This window comes from Chelonia mydas, chromosome 22 (assembly GCF_015237465.2).
Source record: "Chelonia mydas isolate rCheMyd1 chromosome 22, rCheMyd1.pri.v2, whole genome shotgun sequence".
Taxonomy (NCBI): Eukaryota; Metazoa; Chordata; order Testudines; family Cheloniidae; genus Chelonia; species Chelonia mydas.
The window spans coordinates 509,203-528,529 of record NC_051262.2 but is presented as its reverse complement, the minus strand read 5'-3'; the positions used below and the strand labels follow the sequence as shown (position 1 = coordinate 528,529).

General features: G+C 47.1%; 1 protein-coding gene across 5 annotated transcripts in view; it reads left to right on the top strand.

The window, feature by feature from the left end:
- Window positions 1-19,327, top strand: part of LOC114021049 (zinc finger protein 501) — a 44,494-nt gene that overhangs the window by 4,918 nt on the left and 20,249 nt on the right. The window contains exons 2-3 of one of the 5 annotated variants that reach the window (XM_043534117.1): window positions 3,055-3,178; window positions 12,364-12,443. The exons of 1 other annotated variant lie outside the window; for it this stretch is intronic. Coding sequence is in view for 1 of the 4 variants with exons in the window: in XM_037882106.2 (XP_037738034.1) it covers window positions 18,192-18,230 (39 nt within the window). In the remaining 3 variants the exon portion in view is untranslated. Of the gene's footprint in view, window positions 1-3,054; window positions 3,262-12,363; window positions 12,444-17,802; window positions 18,231-19,327 lie in introns of those variants that run through there. 3 more of the 5 variants (XM_043534114.1, XM_043534115.1, XM_037882106.2) reach the window with 3 other exon arrangements.

The window sequence follows — 19,327 nt, the reverse complement described above, 5'->3', positions numbered from 1 at the left end:
TCTGTCCCCGGCAAAAAGCATCACCCAGACAGACACAGACCCTTTGTTTTTCTCCCTCCTCCCAGCCTTTGAAAGTATCTTGTCTCCTCATTGGTCATTTTGGTCAGGTGCCAGCGAGGTTATCCTAGCTTCTTAACTCTTTACAGGTGAGAGGATTTTTCCTCTGGCCGGGAGGGATTTTAAAGGTGTTTACCCTTTCCTTTATATTTATGACAGTCCCATTAAGCTGTTCGAGTTTCGCTTCTCCTCGGATGTGGTAATATCTACCTCCATATCCTCCTTCCCAGTTGTCGTCCTACAATTATCCCTAAGTTCCTCATTAGCCTCTGTGGCGGGTCAATGACAAGACAGAACACAGCTTTTAGCAAGCAAGCAGGCTGGTCTGCTAATGGGCTTCTGCCTGTCAGCTTTCCACCTTCCCCTTTATTCCTTCTCTCTCTCCCCCCGCGCATTACATTCTCCAACAGATAAAAGGAATACACTGGCTTTGTTTAACATTCTTATTTACCAATTTCTATTTACCACATTCCTTGCTCTCGGGCCTTGAGCCCAGTCCTGAGAGGCTTCCCACGGTTCATGTCATCTTGGCGAGATTCCAAGGTTGATGCCCTTGAGAGGAGCTGTGGGTGCACAGGTCTAGCACAACACTCCGGGTGTGCCCTGAATGTTGCCAAGCGCATAAACCTTGTATGAATCCTACAAGCCTCATTAAAGACTGAGGCAAAGTATTTGTTTAGATATTGGGCCATGCCTAGATTATCCTTAACCTGCACTCCATCCTCAGTGTTTAGCAGTCCCACTTCTTCTTTCTTTGTTTTCTTCTTATTCATATGGCTATAGAACCTTTTACTATTGGTTTTAATTCCCTTGATTTATATACAAATGTTTGGAGTTATTCTCCATCCGATTCCTTATGAATCCTAACATGTTGTTAGCTTTTTTGCTGGCAGCTGTGCATTGAATGGAGCTTTTAATTGACCTGTCTACAGCAACATGCAGATCCCTTTCTTGGGTTGTGTAGCCTATAATATGTTGTGCTGATGTCGCTAGGTGTAATGCATGTTCAGTAAGGGTTTCTCCTCTCTTCCTTGTTTGTATTTCCTCTCCCTTCTAATGTTGGGGTGTGCTCCTGTAGGTTAGTGTATTAATGATCTTATCTTGGTGTCATATGTGTCAGTATGTTGCCATGGCTCTCCTGTGGTCAGACATCTGTGGATGTTCTATCCGAAAGCCGGTGTTAGCTCATGTTCCTCTGGTCTGCTGGTGTCTTTACAGATGAAATTCCCCCTTAGACACTCTTATTTCCAGTTCCCCAAACCTTAGGGGTGACCCTATCTGTGCCAGAGTTCATAGACCTCAAGCCTTATGCTAACTGCTGATGCCAGTGTTGTACAGGAGACAGGTCTGTGGGTTCCTTGCATTACTGCTGCATAAAATAAATGTTAAAGCTAGTTATATGGGCTACAGTTGATAGTTAATTTACCACTGTCGAGTTTATAAGTAGCTCTAGTTTCTCTCTCCGATGTGCATTGCTTTGCATTTAGAAAGAGAAGATGGGTGAGGTAATATCTTTTATTGGGTCCACTTGAATTGGTGAGAGAGATACATTTCTGAGTTACACACAGATCTCTTCTTCAGGAGAATATCCTAAAATCTTGCCCTCCTTTCTCTCTAGTTATCTATTTCTAATTTAATATTCCCTGAGATTTTTTCCATGTCTCACTAATATTAAAATATTAACATAAAATATCCTCAGATTTTGACCTTTTCTCAAATTTTTTAATCTATGTAGAAAAGTTTTGCAGATGTTTCCCATTTTCCTCTCAATTTGTCAAGTAACAATATGAAATTCACTCTCATTTTACCTCTTTACCTACTATTGACTATCGATATAAAATTTTCACATTTTTTCCACTTTCTGCTCTACTTTGTGAAAATTGATCCAAAATTCTCCACATTTCCACCCTTTTCTCTTTAATGACTTAACATAGACATCAGCTGTAAGATATTGTCTTTTTCCATGTAATTATTAAATGTCTGTTAAAAAGCATCTCGTGTTTGGAGACGTTCCCATGTTTAGTTGCATCAAGTCCTCCTGTTTTGGAGGGAATTTGTTGCCTTAGTCATTCTCCATACTGGCAGTTGCGGGTAGTTAAATGGTCAACTTTCTCCTCTCATTTGAGACTCATTTCTTTCCCTCTTTATCTTCATTAAAGTGTTTGCTGATGAAAGTGACTCGCCCCATATTTAATATACACCAAAGCCAGAGGTCTTCCCCTGTTTGGGAGAACGGTGTCTCCCAGCTGCTCACAGGACAGTTGGTTGGAACCTCTTCTTTTCCTGAGGGGGCACATGATGAGCACTCACTCTAGGACTGCCTCCTTGCTGCCCTGGCTGTACCCAGAGTGGCTGAGAATCTCCATGCTACTGTATTAGCCTCTCAGTTTCCCCTTATCATGTTCACCAGCAGTATCCCAAACCCCCATGACAAATGGTCTCCATGACGGGTTGCTTCGCCCAGTGCTGAGATGTAGTTGTCTCTGGAGTGGGTTCCTATTGGCCATTATCTGCCAGTCACTGGGCATGGAAATTTCTTACAAAATCTGGCTCCTCCATGCCATCGATTCTCCTGTTAAAGAAGCCTCACCCAGGGCTCCCCACCATGTGAATGGCTGGCAGGGGCTGCTGATAACTCCCTATCCATTTATCAATTACTGATATGAAATCACAACAGACTTTGCTTCTCTCCCCATTTTCAAAACTGGAGGAACTTCCAGTTTTGGAGGGAAAACTGTTGCTATGAATCCTTCTCAGAAGAAGGGGAAGGAATGAGGGAGCAGGAAAGGATTCTGGCCTCGTCCCTCCTGAGCCATGTTTCTGGTCTCACTGAGACTAGAGTTAATCAAGAGACACCTCAAGGAAGAACATGGAGTGACTCCAGATTAACATGGGGGCAAATAAAATCAGGATATGTCCCTGTGGGGGGGGTTTCAATTGTTGCTAAAGGAGGGGGGAGCCCTCAGTCCCTGTCTGACTGTGTCTCTCTCTTCTCAGGGTTGAGCTTCCTGGGTCAGACACATTGTGATCTGGGAGCCCGGACTGAGCAGCTGCTGCTCCCCCGGTTGGGTCTGGGCTTGGGAGTGACTTGGAGTGAAGCTTTCCTCTGTGCCCAGGCAAGGTGAGGACTTTCTCCAGCTGTAATTAGCTCCATGGGCCAGCCCTAGGCTCTGCCCACACTAACATCTGAGCCGGAGACTCCAGGTGATTGATAGAGACCTCAGGGAATGTGCTGGGGATAGGCATGAAAGTGACTGTGCACAAACAGCCCCTCCTTACCCCACATCTCTCCTCCCCTTAGCAATTTCAGGAGCTGATCCAGCCATAGGAGAGTGAACACCCAGGAATGGCTGGCTGGCTGTCTGCAAGAGGGGGAGGGACAGGAGATGTGAAACACAAAGAGAAAAAGGAGAGAGAGATTGATAGGGGCAGTGGGAGAAATAATTGGGGAGAGAGATTCCCAGATCTCTAACGTGCCCACACAGACTTAGCACAGCATCCCTGGGCAAATTCACTTTCCAGTGAATAAGGTGAAGTGCAGGGAGAGGAAAAGCCAATTCCTGACTCTGCCTGTGCCCCCTGCTGTGGGAGTGTGCTGCCCTGGGGACAATGTCGGGAAATCCCCCAAAGTCACTCCTTTTGTTCTGCTCTTGTCTTGTATTTGGTTCCCAGACTCTGTTACTGGGAGGGTTTCAAAATGTCTTGGCTGTTTAGTACTAATGGGGTGGGCCGGGTCAGTGGTGTAATAAAATGACCAAACATTTCCTCAGAATAGAATCAGAGAACTGTAGGGCTGGAATGAACCATGAGAGATCATCCATTCTAGCCCCCAACACTGGGGTGTTTGATCAACCTGTCCTTAAAAACCTCCAATGATGGCGATTCCACAACCTCCCTCGGTAACCTATTCCAGTACTAAACTAAAGGAGTACTTGTGGCACCTTAGAGACTAACCAATTTATCTGAGCATGAGCTTTCGTGAGCTACAGCTCACTTCATCGGATGCATACTGTGGAAATTGCAGAAGACATTATTATATACACAGACACCATGAAACAATACCTCCTCCCACCCCACTCTCCTGCTGGTAATAGCTTATCTAAAGTGATCATCAAGATGGGCCATTTCCAGCACAAATCCAGGTTTTCTCACCCTCCGCCCGCGATTTGTGCTGGAAATGGCCCATCTTGATGATCACTTTAGATAAGCTATTACCAGCAGGAGAGTGGGGTGGGAGGAGGTATTGTTTCATGGTGTCTGTGTATATAATAATGTCTTCTGCAATTTCCACAGTATGCATCCGATGAAGTGAGCTGTAGCTCACGAAAGCTCATGCTCAAATAAATTGGTTAGTCTCTAAGGTGCCACAAGTACTCCTTTTCTTTTTGCGAATACAGACTAACACGGCTATTACTCTGAAACCAGTACTAAACTAGCCTTTGTCACAACTGAATCACATGGCTGGCTCAGATTCAATTTGTGATCCATTATAACCCCCAGATCCTTTTCAGTAGTACAGCCCCCTAGCCAGTTAGTCCCCAGTTTGTAGTCATGCATTGGATTTTCCTTCCCTAAAATGTAGTACTTTGCAGTTGTCTTTATTAAATTTCATTTTCTTCATTCAGATCAATTCTCTAATTTATAAAGGTCATTTTGAATTCTAATCCTGTTCTCCAAAGTGTTTGCAACTCTTCCCAGCCTGGTGTCATCTGCAAATTTAATAGGTGCACTCTCCTCTCCGTTATCCAAGTCATTAATGAAAATATTGAGTAGTACCAGATCGAGGATTGGCTCCTGTGGGACAGCATTAGGTATATCCTCCCAGTTTGTCAGCGAGCCATTAGTAATTACTCTTTGAGTACAGACTTTCAAGTACACTACATTTCCCTAGTTTGCTGATGAGAATGTCATGGGGTTTTCTGTCAAAAGCCTTACAAAAATAAAGATATGTCATGTCTACAGTGTGTCCCGGATTCATAAGGCCAGTTACCCCTGTTAAAACAGGAAATTAGATTGGTTTGGCATTGTTTGTATTTGATAATCTATGCTGGCTATAACTTATCACTTTACTATCCTCTAGGTGCTTATACATTGATTGTTTAATACATTTTTCTTTCTTGGTATCTAAATTAGGCTTGACTGGCCTTTATTCCCCAGGTCTTCATTCTTGCTCTTCTCCAGTCTTGTGGGACCTAACCATCCTCCTAGAGTTGTTCAAGTTCATTGTTAACTGTTCCAAGATTACTTCAGCTAATTCCTTAGGTACCCCAGGATGAATTGCATTAGGCCCTGCTGACTTTAATAAATTTAACTTATGTACATATTTTTTCAACCTCTTATTTCCCCATTGTGGTTTCTGTTCCTTCCCCCTCTTGGTTAAAAATAATTAAGTGTCCAGTCACAATTACATTTTTTTAGTGAATGTAAAAAGGCATTAAACATCTTCATCTTGTTGATGTCATCTATTATTCTTCTTCTCTGGTAAGTAGAAGACCTACATTTTCCTTCCTCTGTCTCTTGCTCCTAATATATTCATAGAACATTTATCTTACTGCTTTTTTTGTGTCACTTCCAAGGTCTAACTCATTTTGTGAGTTAATGTTTCCAGCTTTGTCCCCTCAGGCTTGTGCAATTCTTTTGTACTCATCCATAGAAATTTCTCCATGATTCCACTTTTTATAGGATTCCTTTTTATTTTCTGGTCATGAAAGAACTTATGGTAGAACCATATTGGCCACTTACTCTTTCTGTCTTTCCTTCACATCCTTTGCTGCTGCTCCTTTAATATTGTCTCTGAGGAACTGCCAGCCAGCTCTCCTGAACTCTTTTCTCCCTCTGAGATTTTATTCCCATGGGACCTCACCTACCAGTTCTTCGTGTCGGTTGTAGTCTGCCTTTTGGACATCCACTGTCCTTATTCTGCTGCTCTCATGCCTTCCTTCTCATAGAACCATGACATTGATCATTTTCTCATCACTTTTGCCCACATTGCTTTCTGCCTTCGGTTTCCTAACGCATTCCTTCATCCTCCAGTTACTGCTTCCATCCTCTCAAAGAAAACAGGTGTCCCCTGTACATTCCAAGAACTTATTGGACACTTTGTTTGGTCGAATTCCCTTTGTAACAGATGTCTGGGTAGATAACAGGCCCCCCCCCCCATTACTGTGTTTTGAATTGTTCTATTTGCATGACACTCTAGACCAGAGGTGGGCAAACTACAGCCCACGGGCCACATCTGGCCTGGGCCCTGAGCTCCTGGTCCGGGTGGCTAGCCCACGGCCCCTCCTCTGCTGTCCCCCCTCCCACAAAGCCACGCCACCTGTCCTGGTGCAGCCGCGCTGCCAGCCACTGGTGCTCCAGGCAGTGCGGTAAGGGGGCAGGGAGCCGGGGGGGGGGGGGTTGGATAGAGGGCAGGGGAGTTTAGGGGGTGGTCAAGGGTATGGATGGGATGGGGTGGTTGGAGGGCGGGGAACAGGGGGGTTGAATGGGGGCAGGGGTCCTGGGGGGGCAGTCAGGAAGGAGAAGTGGGGTTGAATGGGATGGTGGGGGACAGTTAGGGGTGGGGTGCAGTTAGAGGCAAAGGGTCTGGGGGCGGTAAGGAAGAAGGGGTGGTTGGATGGGGCAGGGGTCCGGGGGGGCAGTCAGGAAGTAGTGGGGGGTTGGATGGGGCGGAGGGGGGGCAGTTAGGGGCAGGGGGTCAGGGAACTGAGAGCAGTGGGGGTGGATGGGGCAGGGGTCCCCGGGGGGCCGTCAGGGAACAGGGGGGGTTGGATAGGGCAGGAGTTCTGGGGGGGGTATCTGGGGGCAAGAAGCAGGTGGGGATAGGGGGTGGGGGCCATGCCATGCCTGGCTGTTTGGGGAGGCACAGCCTCCCCTAACCGGTCCTCCATACAATTTCAGAAACCTGATGCGTCCCTCAGGCCAAAAGGTTTGCCCGCCCCTGCTCTGTGCCCCATCCCTGTGCAGGGAAAGAGCCTGGAGGGAATTGTGCTGTGAAATTATTTCCTGTTCTGACATGTCCCCAATTGCCCTTTTTGCGCTAGCAGGCTGCAGCGTAACATCCATGTTTTGCTCCAGCTCATTCTGTCCTGGGGGCCAGGGAAAGGAAATGGCTGCAGTGGAGCCATTTGAGGTAGGGATTATCAGGGAGTTGCTGGTGGGTTCTCTTTGGAGGGAGAAGGGCAGTAAATACAGAAGAAGTGGGCACTTCTGAGGGGGCTAGTCTGGAAGTGTGAGGGGTCAGAAAATACACAGGGTGGAGAAAGGGAGAGGGACACGGTGTGATAAATCTGCAGAGATTTGTTTACTGTGATGCCTAGATCTCAGCAACAGACCCCTATGGTTTGTGGGTGGGAATTCCCTAATTGGCCAAGCAGGAAACAACCCCCCCCCGGACTGGGTTAGGGAAATTTACTAGGCTTCAATACTAGAGCCTGAACCTACTGGCCAGAGGCTGCTGTGAGATATAAAGGGGCACCCACCAGTGAAGCTCAGGGAAGACACCCCATCCCCTCATATCCAGCTGCTGGCAATGAGGAGGGTGTTGTGATTCACACCAGGGAGTTGTCCCTGGACTCTGCTGGGGGCTCCATCTCCTGTATCAGCCTCTGGCTGGTAGGTGAGTGATGAATGTGAAGACTCCTGCCCCCTCACTCTGCTGAGGGGGGGGGCTTTTTTTCTCCCCTCACCCTGATGCTTCCTGTCTGCTCTCATGTGATGGGATGTGGGTGGGTGGAACTATGGTGTGGAGAAAATGGATAAGGAAGTGTTATTTACCCCTTTGCATAGCACAAGAGCCAGGGGTCACGTGATGAGGTTAATAGGCAGCAGATTTATAACAAACAAAAGGAAGTATTTCTTCACACAGTGCACAGTCATCCTGTGGAACTCATTGCCAGGGGATGTTGTGAAGGCTGTAATTATAACTGGGTTAAAAAGAGTTAGATAAATTCATGCAGGGTAGGTCGATCAACTGCTACTAGCCAAGATGGTCAGAGATGCAACCCTATGTTCTGGGTGGCCCTAAGCCTCTAACTGCCATGTGCTGTGAGTGGATGACAGGAGATGGATCACTTGAAAAGTTCCTTCTGTTCATTCCCTCTGAAGCATCTGGCATTGGCTACTACCGGAAGACAGGATACTGCACTAGATGGGCAATTGTTCTGACCCAGTGTGGCCTCTTACGTTCTTATCCGTTTGGCTTTTGCTGATCTGAAGCTCCAAGCACTATAGTTATTAACTTGTTTGGTACTGCTCCCCCAAACAGGCAGTGTGCACCGTACACTAGCTGAGCTAGATGCCAAGTGTCGAGCAGTTGGGGGATAATCAGAACCACAGTTCTGAGCCTCAGTTGTGTGCAAGAGAATGTTATCAGAGCAAGGTGATTTTGGTCAAAAGCTTGTTTTCAGAGGGCTGTAGCTCAGGAACCTCTGGAGCAATTAACCCCATCTTTGGAATACTAACCCTGTCCTGCACCCACATGATGAACAGTGTATTTCAGGCCAATGTGAGTAAGCATGTACATTTTAGAGAAATTAGAATAGTTGGCCTTTAAACAGAAAGTAATGCTGAACCTTAAATCTAGTGCAGCTGGTGGTCTGTTATGATAACTTTCTAAATGCATGGAGAATGTGGCAATTAGGTGCACCCATCTGTGGACTGGAGACAGTGTGAGGGTCTCATTCAGGAGTCTTTGAGACAAGGGAGAGGATGAGGAGGGGAGAAAGATGATGGGGAGCTGGTGTTCATGGAGTGACATATAGGTGGGAGGGCTGAGAGCGGAGGGGATGAAGGGGAATGGGGTGTGGAGGACTAACATTAGAGAAAATCAGGGATGTTTGGGTACAGTGTGTTAGAAGAAAAAGAGCAGGTTGCCCCAGAGGTGGATTGAGTAGATGGAATCCTTTATTGTGATACCCAATTGTCCAGTAAGCACTGAATTAGTTACAACACACTCTTTTTGTTTATGTTAGTAAATACACACCTACATCTGTTACAACACCCCAAAAACCCGTATTAAGTAATAGAAACACCCATACTATGATTATACCCACCCCATTGACTGATTACAGCATTACGCATATTATACACACATTTTTACCTTGAAAATACATTTCTTTGCAGTGATTGTTGCTACAAATTTCCTTAATTAACAGCTCTTAGGAGAGGGAGGGAGGAAGGGGCCATGAGCCAGGGCTTGTTTATGTAGCTGGGAAAGGGAGGGAGGGGAAGATAACATTCCTTTTACCTTCTTTTACACAAAGGACATTTCTGCTGCAGCTGCATCCTTATCAGTGCTTACAAGCAACAGAGAAGGGAAGAATCTGCAACTTATGTATTAGACAAAGAAATGCTGCCTACATATGCCTTTGTCCCCAGTGCCATGTTAGCACATTAGCAGCTTATTGTTATACTTAACACTAAAATATCCCAACAATGGAAGGAGGTGGATGGAGGGTGTCAGGGAGAGGAGCTCCCTTGAGCTGGTAATGATGTGAGCTGGGCAAATGGGGGACTGGGAATGGGGAAAAGGGGGTGGAGGGCCCAGCAGTGGTGCTGTTGTTGAGGGAGGGTTGGGTAGGGAGTGGGTTAACTGGGAGTGGGGAACACTGCAGATAGAGGGACAGGGGAATGACGGGGTTGGAGAGTGGTTGGTCTAGGAAGTAGGAAGGTCTGGTGGGGGTAGGAACTACCGGTTTCAGGAAGCCGGAGATTGTAGCACTTCACTGAGGCTGCTTTTGCCAAAGTCTCTAATGAAGCTCAGCCAGTACTTCATCCTCATCCTTGACCCGTCAGCTGTCTTTTGACACTATTGACCATGGTCGTCTTCTTGAAATATGATCTTCCCTTATCCTCTCCTGCTTCTCCTCCTACTTCTCTGATCTCTCCTTCAGTGTGTCCTTGGACAATCCTCCTCATTCCCACTCCAGTTTTCTACAGGCCTTACACAAGCTCTGTCCTTGGTCTGCTTCTCTTTTTCCTCTGTACCTTGTCTCTGGTAATCTCATCCACAAACACAAATTTGGCTACCGTCTCTGCTGGCAACTCACAGATGTAACTCTCTGCTCCAGACCTGTCTTTCTCCCCAAACTGAAATCTCAGCCTGTCTCTCTGACACTTCCTCATAGATGTCTGGCTATCAGCTCAAGTTCAAAAGCTAAAATGGCCAGAATACAGCTCTTGATATTCCCCCAAGCCACCCCGCACCTCCTTTCTGTATCACTGCAGACACCACCACCATCCTTTCTGTCACTTACATCTGTACACTGCACATATGCTGCAACACAGGACTCTTTCTAGGACCTCCCGTGCAGCTTATATCTTGTATTTTCTTTCTGCAATAACGTCCCTAAGATACAGGCTTTCCTATCCATCAACACAGCTAAAACTCTTATCCAGGCTCTCATCGTCTCCTGTCTGAATTAATGCACCATTCTTTTCTCTCCCTTGACAAATGCAATCATGCCCTGCTCATATCCATTGAGAATTCAACATCCACAAAGCTAGCTCACTATTCTAAATTGTGACCTGTGAGGAAAGGTTAAAAGAATTGGTCATGTTTAGTTTTGAGAAAAGATGACTTGGGGGCTGGTCTTCAGCTATGTTAAAGGCTGCTGTACAGAGGGTGGTGATCAATTTTTCTCCATGTGCACTGGGGTAGGAGAAGTAATTGGCTTGATTTACAGCAAGGGGTGCTTAGGTTGGATATTAGGAAAACCTTTCCAACCTTGAGAATCGATAAGTACTGGAATAGGTCACGAGAGAGGTTGTGGAATCCCAGTCATTGGAGGTTTTTAAAAACTAGTTAGACAAATATCTGTCAGCCATAAGTTTGCTGTCATCAAGGGTGTTAAGGTTCCTTCCTGAACTCTAGGGTACAGATGTGGGGACCTGCATGAAAGACCCCCTGAGCTTATTCTTACCAGCTTTGGTTAAAAACTTCCCCAAGGTACAAACTTTGCCTTGTCCTTGAACCCTATGCTTCCACCACCAAGTGTGTTAAACAAAGAACAGGGAAAGAGCCCACTTGGAGATGTCTTCCCCCAAAATATTCCCCCAAGCCCTACACCCCCTTTCCTGGGGAAGGCTTGATAAAAATCCTCACCAGTTTGTACAGGTGAACACAGACCCAAAGCCTTGGATCTTAAGAACAATGAAAAATCAATCAGGTTCTTAAAAGAAGAATTTTAATTAGGAAAAGGTAAAAGAATCACCTCTGTAAAAATCAGGATGGTAAATACCTTACAGGGTAATCGGATTCAAAACATAGAGAATCGCTCTAGGCAAAACCTTAAATTACAAAAAGACACAAAAACAGGAATATACATGCCATTCAGCACAGCTATTTTACCAGCCATTAAAGAAAAGGAAATCTAACACATTTCTAGATAGATTACTTACTAACTTTTTACAGGAGTTCTAAGCTGCATTCCTGATCTGTTCCCGGCAAAAGCATCACACAGACAGACAGACCCTTTGTTCCCCCCCCTCCAGCTTTGAAAGTATCTTGTCTCCTCATTGGTCATTTTGGTCAGGTGCCAGCGAGGTTATCTTAGCTTCTTAACCCTTTACAGGTGAAAGGGCTTTTCCTCTGGCCAGGAGGGATTTTATAGCACTGTGGACAGAAAGGTGGTTACCCTTCCCTTTATATTTATGACAAAGGGCAAAAAGAGTTAGACAAGGAGACTGAGAGGGAAGGAAATGAAGTCCAGGCGGCTTTAGAAAAGCTGGGCAGATGACTGCCAAAATGAATTCAGAGTTCAGTTTTGCTTTACCAAACTAACCATGGGATCTGTAAATCCTGTGTTCTTCGAGAGCTTGCTCATGTCGATTCCTTTCTAGGTGTGTGCGTGCCCACGTGCATGGTCGTCAGAGATTTTTGCCTTAGCGGTACCCGTAGGGTCGGCTGTTGTGCCCTCTGGAGTGCCGCACTCATGCGGCGGTCTATCAGGTGCTGCTGGCCCTATGCCCTCTCAGTTCTTTCTTACCACCCATGGTGATTAGATGGAGTGCCTTCCTTGCTTAGCAAGAGCTAGCATTTTTTTCCTCTTATGAACTTTGTGCCTTAAGGCGTTTGTACATAGTTTGTGTACAATAGTGGTTAAGTAGTTAAGTAGTAGTGAAGTGTTGTTAGTTAGTCGTTAGGGTCCCAGCAGGAACTTTGTCCCAGGTGGGGCATTCTGCAGTCTCCTGGGTTTTGTAACCTGATTTAGGGTGTACTAATATTAATTTAATTCATCAATTTAAATTAATGTTATTTTAATTTAATTAATAATAATAATTAATTATTAATATTATGGGGTTTAGGCTTGCCAATCTGTTCGATGAGAAGATAAAAGTTCTTGTCCCGAATCAGGCTCCACAGAATTTACAAAGGACCCCTGGAGGTATGACAGGAAGCTCACACTGAGGCAGATAGAGCCTTAAAGACTTTTTATTAAAATCAATAATAGTAAATGGTAAAATACTCAGAGTTACAAAGTTACAATTGCATTACTGCTATTCAAAAGATACATATGATAGTATCGTATTATATGCAACAAAGCTTTGGTTAATATACTCACACCCTTCCTTGATAACCTGGTTGTAACAGACACAGGACCAGCCTTGTGGTTCAGGTTTCTCAGTTCTTGAGTGATGGATGCCGTGCTTAGAAAAACTAATACTAAGATCTATCAAAACTAACTTAGGGTTTACTTGACTAACTTAAACTTAAAATCAGAACCTAATGAACAAACTAAGAATAAAAACGTAGGGAAACCAAGCTTAGCCTAGTTCCCTTGAAACTTAAAGTTTAAGAAGAACAAGAGTAGCCTACTAATAGTAATAGTCATAGTAGATAGAAGAGGAATAGAGATAGAATAGAAAAAGAATACCCTAGTGAGGTGGGTTACCTCTTTTATAGGGCACAAGTGCTGGAAATCTTTCCTTCTATGCCCAAATTTCATTCCTCACCCACAAAATGTTAGGGTATGCTTACTCCATAGGCTAGTATGTTTGTGCGTATTGATGACATGTATATTCGCACATAAGTTTCCTTGTGGTGTACCTGTTAAGCCTGTGGGTACAAATTGAAAACCACCGTATGCCATTCTTCCATTGTCTGTTGGTCTAGATAAAAGGTCTTAGACATATGCAGGGATATGTAGATTTTCATGTCTACATATTCCTGGGACACAGGCATTTCCTGTGTTTCATGGTGGCCAGGCGCCACTTCCAGTTCACAGTGCTGCCCTTTGGTGTGACGCCAGTGGCAGCTCACCTGACACGTTGAGCAGCCCAGATCTTCCCAGGTCTCAGCGACTGGCTCATCAAGGGCAAGTCTCCAGGACTTGTGCAAAGGAGCCTCAATCTGGTGTGCTCCACCTGCAGTGACCTGGGCCTGCTAATAAAAACAGAAAAGTCATGTTGATGCCAATCCAATGCACAGAATTTATTGGAGCAGTTCTTGACTCCTTGTGGGCCAGGGCCTGCCTTCTGGAGGTGTATTTTTGGGCCATGTTGGACCTGATTTCCCACATAAAGAACCATCTGCTCACCATGGCCAACACATGTCTGCGACTGATGGGCCACATGGCCACATGCACTTACGTGGTCAGCCATACTCGATTTCATCTGTGGCCTCTGCAAGCGTGGCTGGCCTTAGTCTATATCCCCAGCAGGCATGCCCTGGACCGAGTGGTCATGGTGCCGAGCCACATCCTCTCATCCCTGGACTGGTGACTGGATCCCAAATTGGTGCTGCAAGGAGTTCCCTTAATGACCCTGTCCCCGTCACTCATCCTGGTCTCGGACATGCAGGTCCTGAGGGACAATACCATCACAATGTATTACATCAACAGGCAGGGCAGTGCCGGGTCTTCAGCCCTTTGTTGGGAGACGCTCAGCTTCTAGGACTTTTGTGTGTGGCATGCCATTCATCTGGTAGCCGCCCACCTGCCTGGAACCAAGGAAGTCCTGGCAGATCACCTCAGCAGGACCTTCTCATCTCGCCACGAATGGTCACTCCATCCAGAGGTGGACAACCTAATCCCCCACAGGTGGGGGATGCTGCAGATTTGCATCCAGGCAGAACAGAAAGTGCCACGTGTTCTGTTCTCTGCAGGGAAGGGATAAAAGCTCCCTGTGAGACTCCTTCTCGATTCAGTGGGCGGGAGCGCTGATGTATGCCTTCACGTTGGTGCCTTTAATCCACAAAGTCCTGCTAAAGAGGAGGCAAGACAAAGTGAATGTCATCCTCGTATCCCCCGCATAGCCTTGCCAACACTGGTTCGGCATGCTGTTGACTCTTTTGGCAGCCATCCCGCTGCAACTGCCTCTTTGGCTAGATCTGCTGTCCCAGAACCATGGCAATCTGCTGCATCTGTACCTGGCAACACTGCACCTGAAAGCTTGGCTTCTGCGTGGCTAAGTACAGATGAATGGGAGTGCTCTGCTGGTGTCTAGCAGGTCCTGCTGGGCAGCAGGAAACTCTCCACCATGGCTACCTACGTGGCAAAGTGGAAGCGGTTCACTTGTTGGGTCTCGATCAACACATTTTTGCTGAAGAGGCCCCACTGCAGCACATCCTGGACTTTTTGCTGCATCTTAAGCTCCAGGGTCTGTCGCTATCTTTTGTTCAGGGTACACCTGGTGGCCATTTTATCGTTCCACCCTCCGTTTCAAAGCAGGACGGTCTTCGCCCGTACCATGATGGCACAGTTCTTGAAAGGTTTGGAGCACCTCTACCCTCATGTCTGGGATCCGGTCTCCCCTTGGGACCTTAATCTTGTGCTGTCAAGGCTCATGAGTCCGCTTTTGAACCTTTTGCTTCCTGCTCACTCCTGCTTCTCTCCTGGAAGGTCTCCTTCTTGGTCGCTATAACTTTGGCCCGTAGGGTGTCCAAGATCAGCATGCTCATGTGGGAGCCAGCTTATACGGTCTTCTATAAGGACAAGGTCCAGCTGCGTCCGCACCCAGCTTTTCTGCCCAAGGTCATCTCACGGTTTCATACTGGTCAAGACATATACTTACCGATCTTTTGTCCAAAGCCTCATGCAATGGATGAGGAATGCAGGCTGCATACCCTGGACGTCAGATGGGCTCAGGCCTTCTACATAGATAGAACAAAGCAGTTCTGAAAGTCAACACAGTTGTTGGTTGCTGTAACAGACAGGATGAAGGGTTGCCCAGTGTCTGCCCAGAGAATCTTGTCTTGGATCACGGCCTGCATCCACTACTCTTATGAACTGGCAAAGGTGCCCCTGCCAACTATCATGATAGCTCACTCTACTAGGGCACAGGTGTCGTCAGCAGCCTTCCTGGCGCATGTGCTGATCCAAGAAATCTGTCTGGCTGCAACCTGGTCATATGTCTACATGTTTGCATTTCATTACGCTCTTACCCAGCAAGCGTGGCAAGGCAATACTGCAAGCTCCAAGACTCTGAACTCCGAGCCTGCCTCTGAGGATACTTCTCGTGAGTCACCAAGAGTGGAATCGATCTGAGTAAGCACTCAAAGAAGAAAAATGGTTACCTACCTTTCATAACTGTTCTTCGAGATATGTACCTCATGTCCATTCCATTACCCTCCCTCCTGCCCCTCTGTCGGAGTTGTCGGCAAGAAGGCACTCAGAGGGCATAGGGCTGATTGAGCCTGATATTCTGCTGCATGAGTGCGGCACTCCAGAGGGCACCAGAGCTGACTCTACGGGTACCACTAAGGCAATAATCTCCAACCATGCATACCTAAAATGGAATGGACATGAGCAATCCATCTTGAAGAACAATAATTACGAAAGCTAGGTAACCATTTTTTATGGCTTCAGCACCCCAGAGGAGATGGTGTTTAGGAGGAGTCTCAAATCATTTGGATTCACTGAAGTGCCATCATGACACAAAGGGGTACTGTCTCCAGAAGGCCTGTCTCAGAGTAGTGGAGCTGTGGGGATCAGCCTTGGTAAAAGCAGAGCCTAAGAAGTAGCACATGATGGGTATGTCTACACTGCCTCTGGGAGAGATCCTCCCAACCTGGGTCTGCACACTTGTGCTCGTGGGCTTTTTGTAACTGTGTAGATGTTGGGCTGAGCACGGTCTCTCAAACCAGGGGTAGGCTTGGGAGCCTGAGCCTCCAGCCTGAGCTGCAATGTCTACACAGCTGTTTTTAATGTGCTAGCCTGAGCATCATTAACACAAGAGATGGCCAGCCCTCTGTGGAGATAGAGGTGGTTAGGGACTATTTAGAAAAGCTGGACGTGCACAAGTCCATGGGGCCGGACGAGTTGCATCCGAGAGTGCTGAAGGAATTGGCGGCTGTGATTGCAGAGCCCTTGGCCATTATCTTTGAAAACTCGTGGCGAACGGGGGAAGTCCCGGATGACTGGAAAAAGGCTAATGTAGTGCCAATCTTTAAAAAAGGGAAGAAGGAGGATCCTGGGAACTACAGGCCAGTCAGCCTCACCTCAGTCCCTGGAAAAATCATGGAGCAGGTCCTCAAAGAATCAATCCTGAAGCACTTACATGAGAGGAAAGTGATCAGGAACAGTCAGCATGGATTCACCAAGGGAAGGTCATGCCTGACTAATCTAATTGCCTTTTATGATGAGATTACTGGTTCTGTGGATGAAGGGAAAGCAGTGGATGTATTGTTTCTTGACTTTAGCAAAGCTTTTGACACGGTCTCCCACAGTATTCTTGTCAGCAAGTTAAGGAAGTATGGGATGGATGAATGCACTATAAGGTGGGTAGAAAGCTGGCTAGATTGTCGGGCTCAACGGGTAGTGATCAATGGCTCCATGTCTAGTTGGCAGCCGGTGTCAAGTGGAGTGCCCCAGGGGTCGGTCCTGGGGCCGGTTTTGTTCAATGTCTTCATAAATGATCTGGAGGATGGTGTGGATTGCACTCTCAGCAAATTTGCGGATGATACTAAACTGGGAGGAGTGGTAGATACGCTGGAGGGGAGGGATAGGATACAGAAGGACCTAGACAAATTGGAGGATTGGGCCAAAAGAAATCTGATGAGGTTCAATAAGGATAAGTGCAGGGTCCTGCACTTAGGATGGAAGAATCCAATGCACCGCTACAGACTAGGGACCGAATGGCTAGGCAGCAGTTCTGCGGAAAAGGACCTAGGGGTGACAGTGGACGAGAAGCTGGATATGAGTCAGCAGTGTGCCCTTGTTGCCAAGAAGGCCAATGGCATTTTGGGATGTATAAGTAGGGGCATAGCGAGCAGATCGAGGGACGTGATCGTTCCCCTCTATTCGACACTGGTGAGGCCTCATCTGGAGTACTGTGTCCAGTTTTGGGCCCCACACTACAAGAAGGATGTGGATAAATTGGAAAGAGTCCAGCGAAGGGCAACAAAAATGATTAGGGGTCTAGAGCACATGACTTATGAGGAGAGGCTGAGGGAGCTGGGATTGTTTAGTCTGCAGAAGAGAAGAATGAGGGGGGATTTGATAGCTGCTTTCAACTACCTGAAAGGGGGTTCCAAAGAGGATGGCTCTAGACTGTTCTCAATGGTAGCAGATGACAGAACGAGGAGTAATGGTCTCAAGTTGCAATGGGGGAGGTTTAGATTGGATATTAGGAAAAACTTTTTCACTAAGAGGGTGGTGAAACACTGGAATGCGTTACCTAGGGAGGTGGTAGAATCTCCTTCCTTAGAGGTTTTTAAGGTCAGGCTTGACAAAGCCCTGGCTGGGATGATTTAACTGGGACTTGGTCCTGCTTCGAGCAGGGGGTTGGACTAGATGACCTTCTGGGGTCCCTTCCAACCCTGATATTCTATGATTCTATGATTCTAAGTGTAGCGAGGTGGTCTGGTTTCCCGCCACCCCGGAGAGGGACGAGCCTCTCTGGATGCCAAAGTGGGCAGAGCCAGCAAACCCTGTGCCTGTCCCTCAGAGGTCAAAGTGCAGGACCGGAAGTATAAACGCTCGACCCCAGAGCTCAGTTGAAACACAGCCACCAGAAAGGCCAGACTCATGTGGCAGAGCTCCCAGCCATGAGACCACGACGACCAACCTGAGGACTGGCCAGACCAGCCAATGCCTGATGCTAGCCCGAGCCCAGAGATGCTGCCAAGCTTGCTGTTCACCAGTTAGCCCGAGGAGCCGCCAAGCCAACCGAGCGCCAGTTACCCCGAGGAGCCCATGGTGTGTGACCCCTTGGAGGATGACAGCCAGACCAAGGTACCTCTAGAGGGAGAGGTAGGAAGTAGCCTGGGGCAGCCGACCCTAGTCAGGCTGCAACACTGCCAGAGCCAATGTCAGTGTGTTGAGTCCAGGATCCCCACTGACCCAGCAGCGGGTCTTCTGCTGCTGCTAGGGCCCCGGGCTGGGATGCAGGGGAGTGAGAGGGCCTGCGTCCCCCCTGCCACCCATCTTGCAGGTGGCAGTCTCCCCCTCTCCCAGGCCACCTGGAGCCAGAAGCCTGGGTTTGCTATTAAGCTCTGCCTTTGCTCAGCCCCTGCCTGAGGGCCCTGAGCTACTGACTGTTTGTTGCCCCGCCTTGACTCAGGGCCTGGGCCTTGCTATTGAACTCTTTGCTCAGACAGGCTAATTCCCTGACACACCTGACAGAAGTAGTGAGGCGGTCTGGTTCCCCGCCGGCCCGGAGAGTGACCAATCTCAGCCGGCCGTGCCTACAACAAGTCTGTGGACCCTGGCTGAAAACCCCGCTCCCTGGTGTTGTGCAGACATACTCTAACGGGAGCGGAGCCAGGAGAGCCTGTATCCCCCATCTCCATCATATCAAGTGTAAGCCGCTTATCTTCACTGTCGAGGTCTTTCATGGCCTATCGCTACCTTACATGTCACTGTCTCCGTGCGTCACAACATAGAATACCAAATTCAGGACAAGCTGCTGGGAAAAAGTGCAGACACACCCCAAAACTGGTGGTTATTCTTCCGTGAGATATACCAATCCAGCAACAAAAGTAAACTTCTGTCTCACCACACTGGCTAACAAGAAGTCAGAAATGCAGCCTCCTTAGGTATTCCAGTCCTGGATTCAACACCCAGATGCTAGACTTAATGAGAAGTGGTTATTTAAAACCGTTTTCATCTTTCTTCTGATCCCAAAGGACCAGTCACGTACCAAGGTCAATATTATAACTCAGATCTTACCCAATAATCATGCTATTGACAATCCTTTAGTATCCAATATCTAAAAGCTGATTTATAAAAAGAAAGGCAAGTGAGAGTTAAAATTGGTTAAAGGAATCAAATACATACAATAAATGCAAAGTTCTTAGATCAGGCTTGTAGCAGTGATGGAATAAACTTCT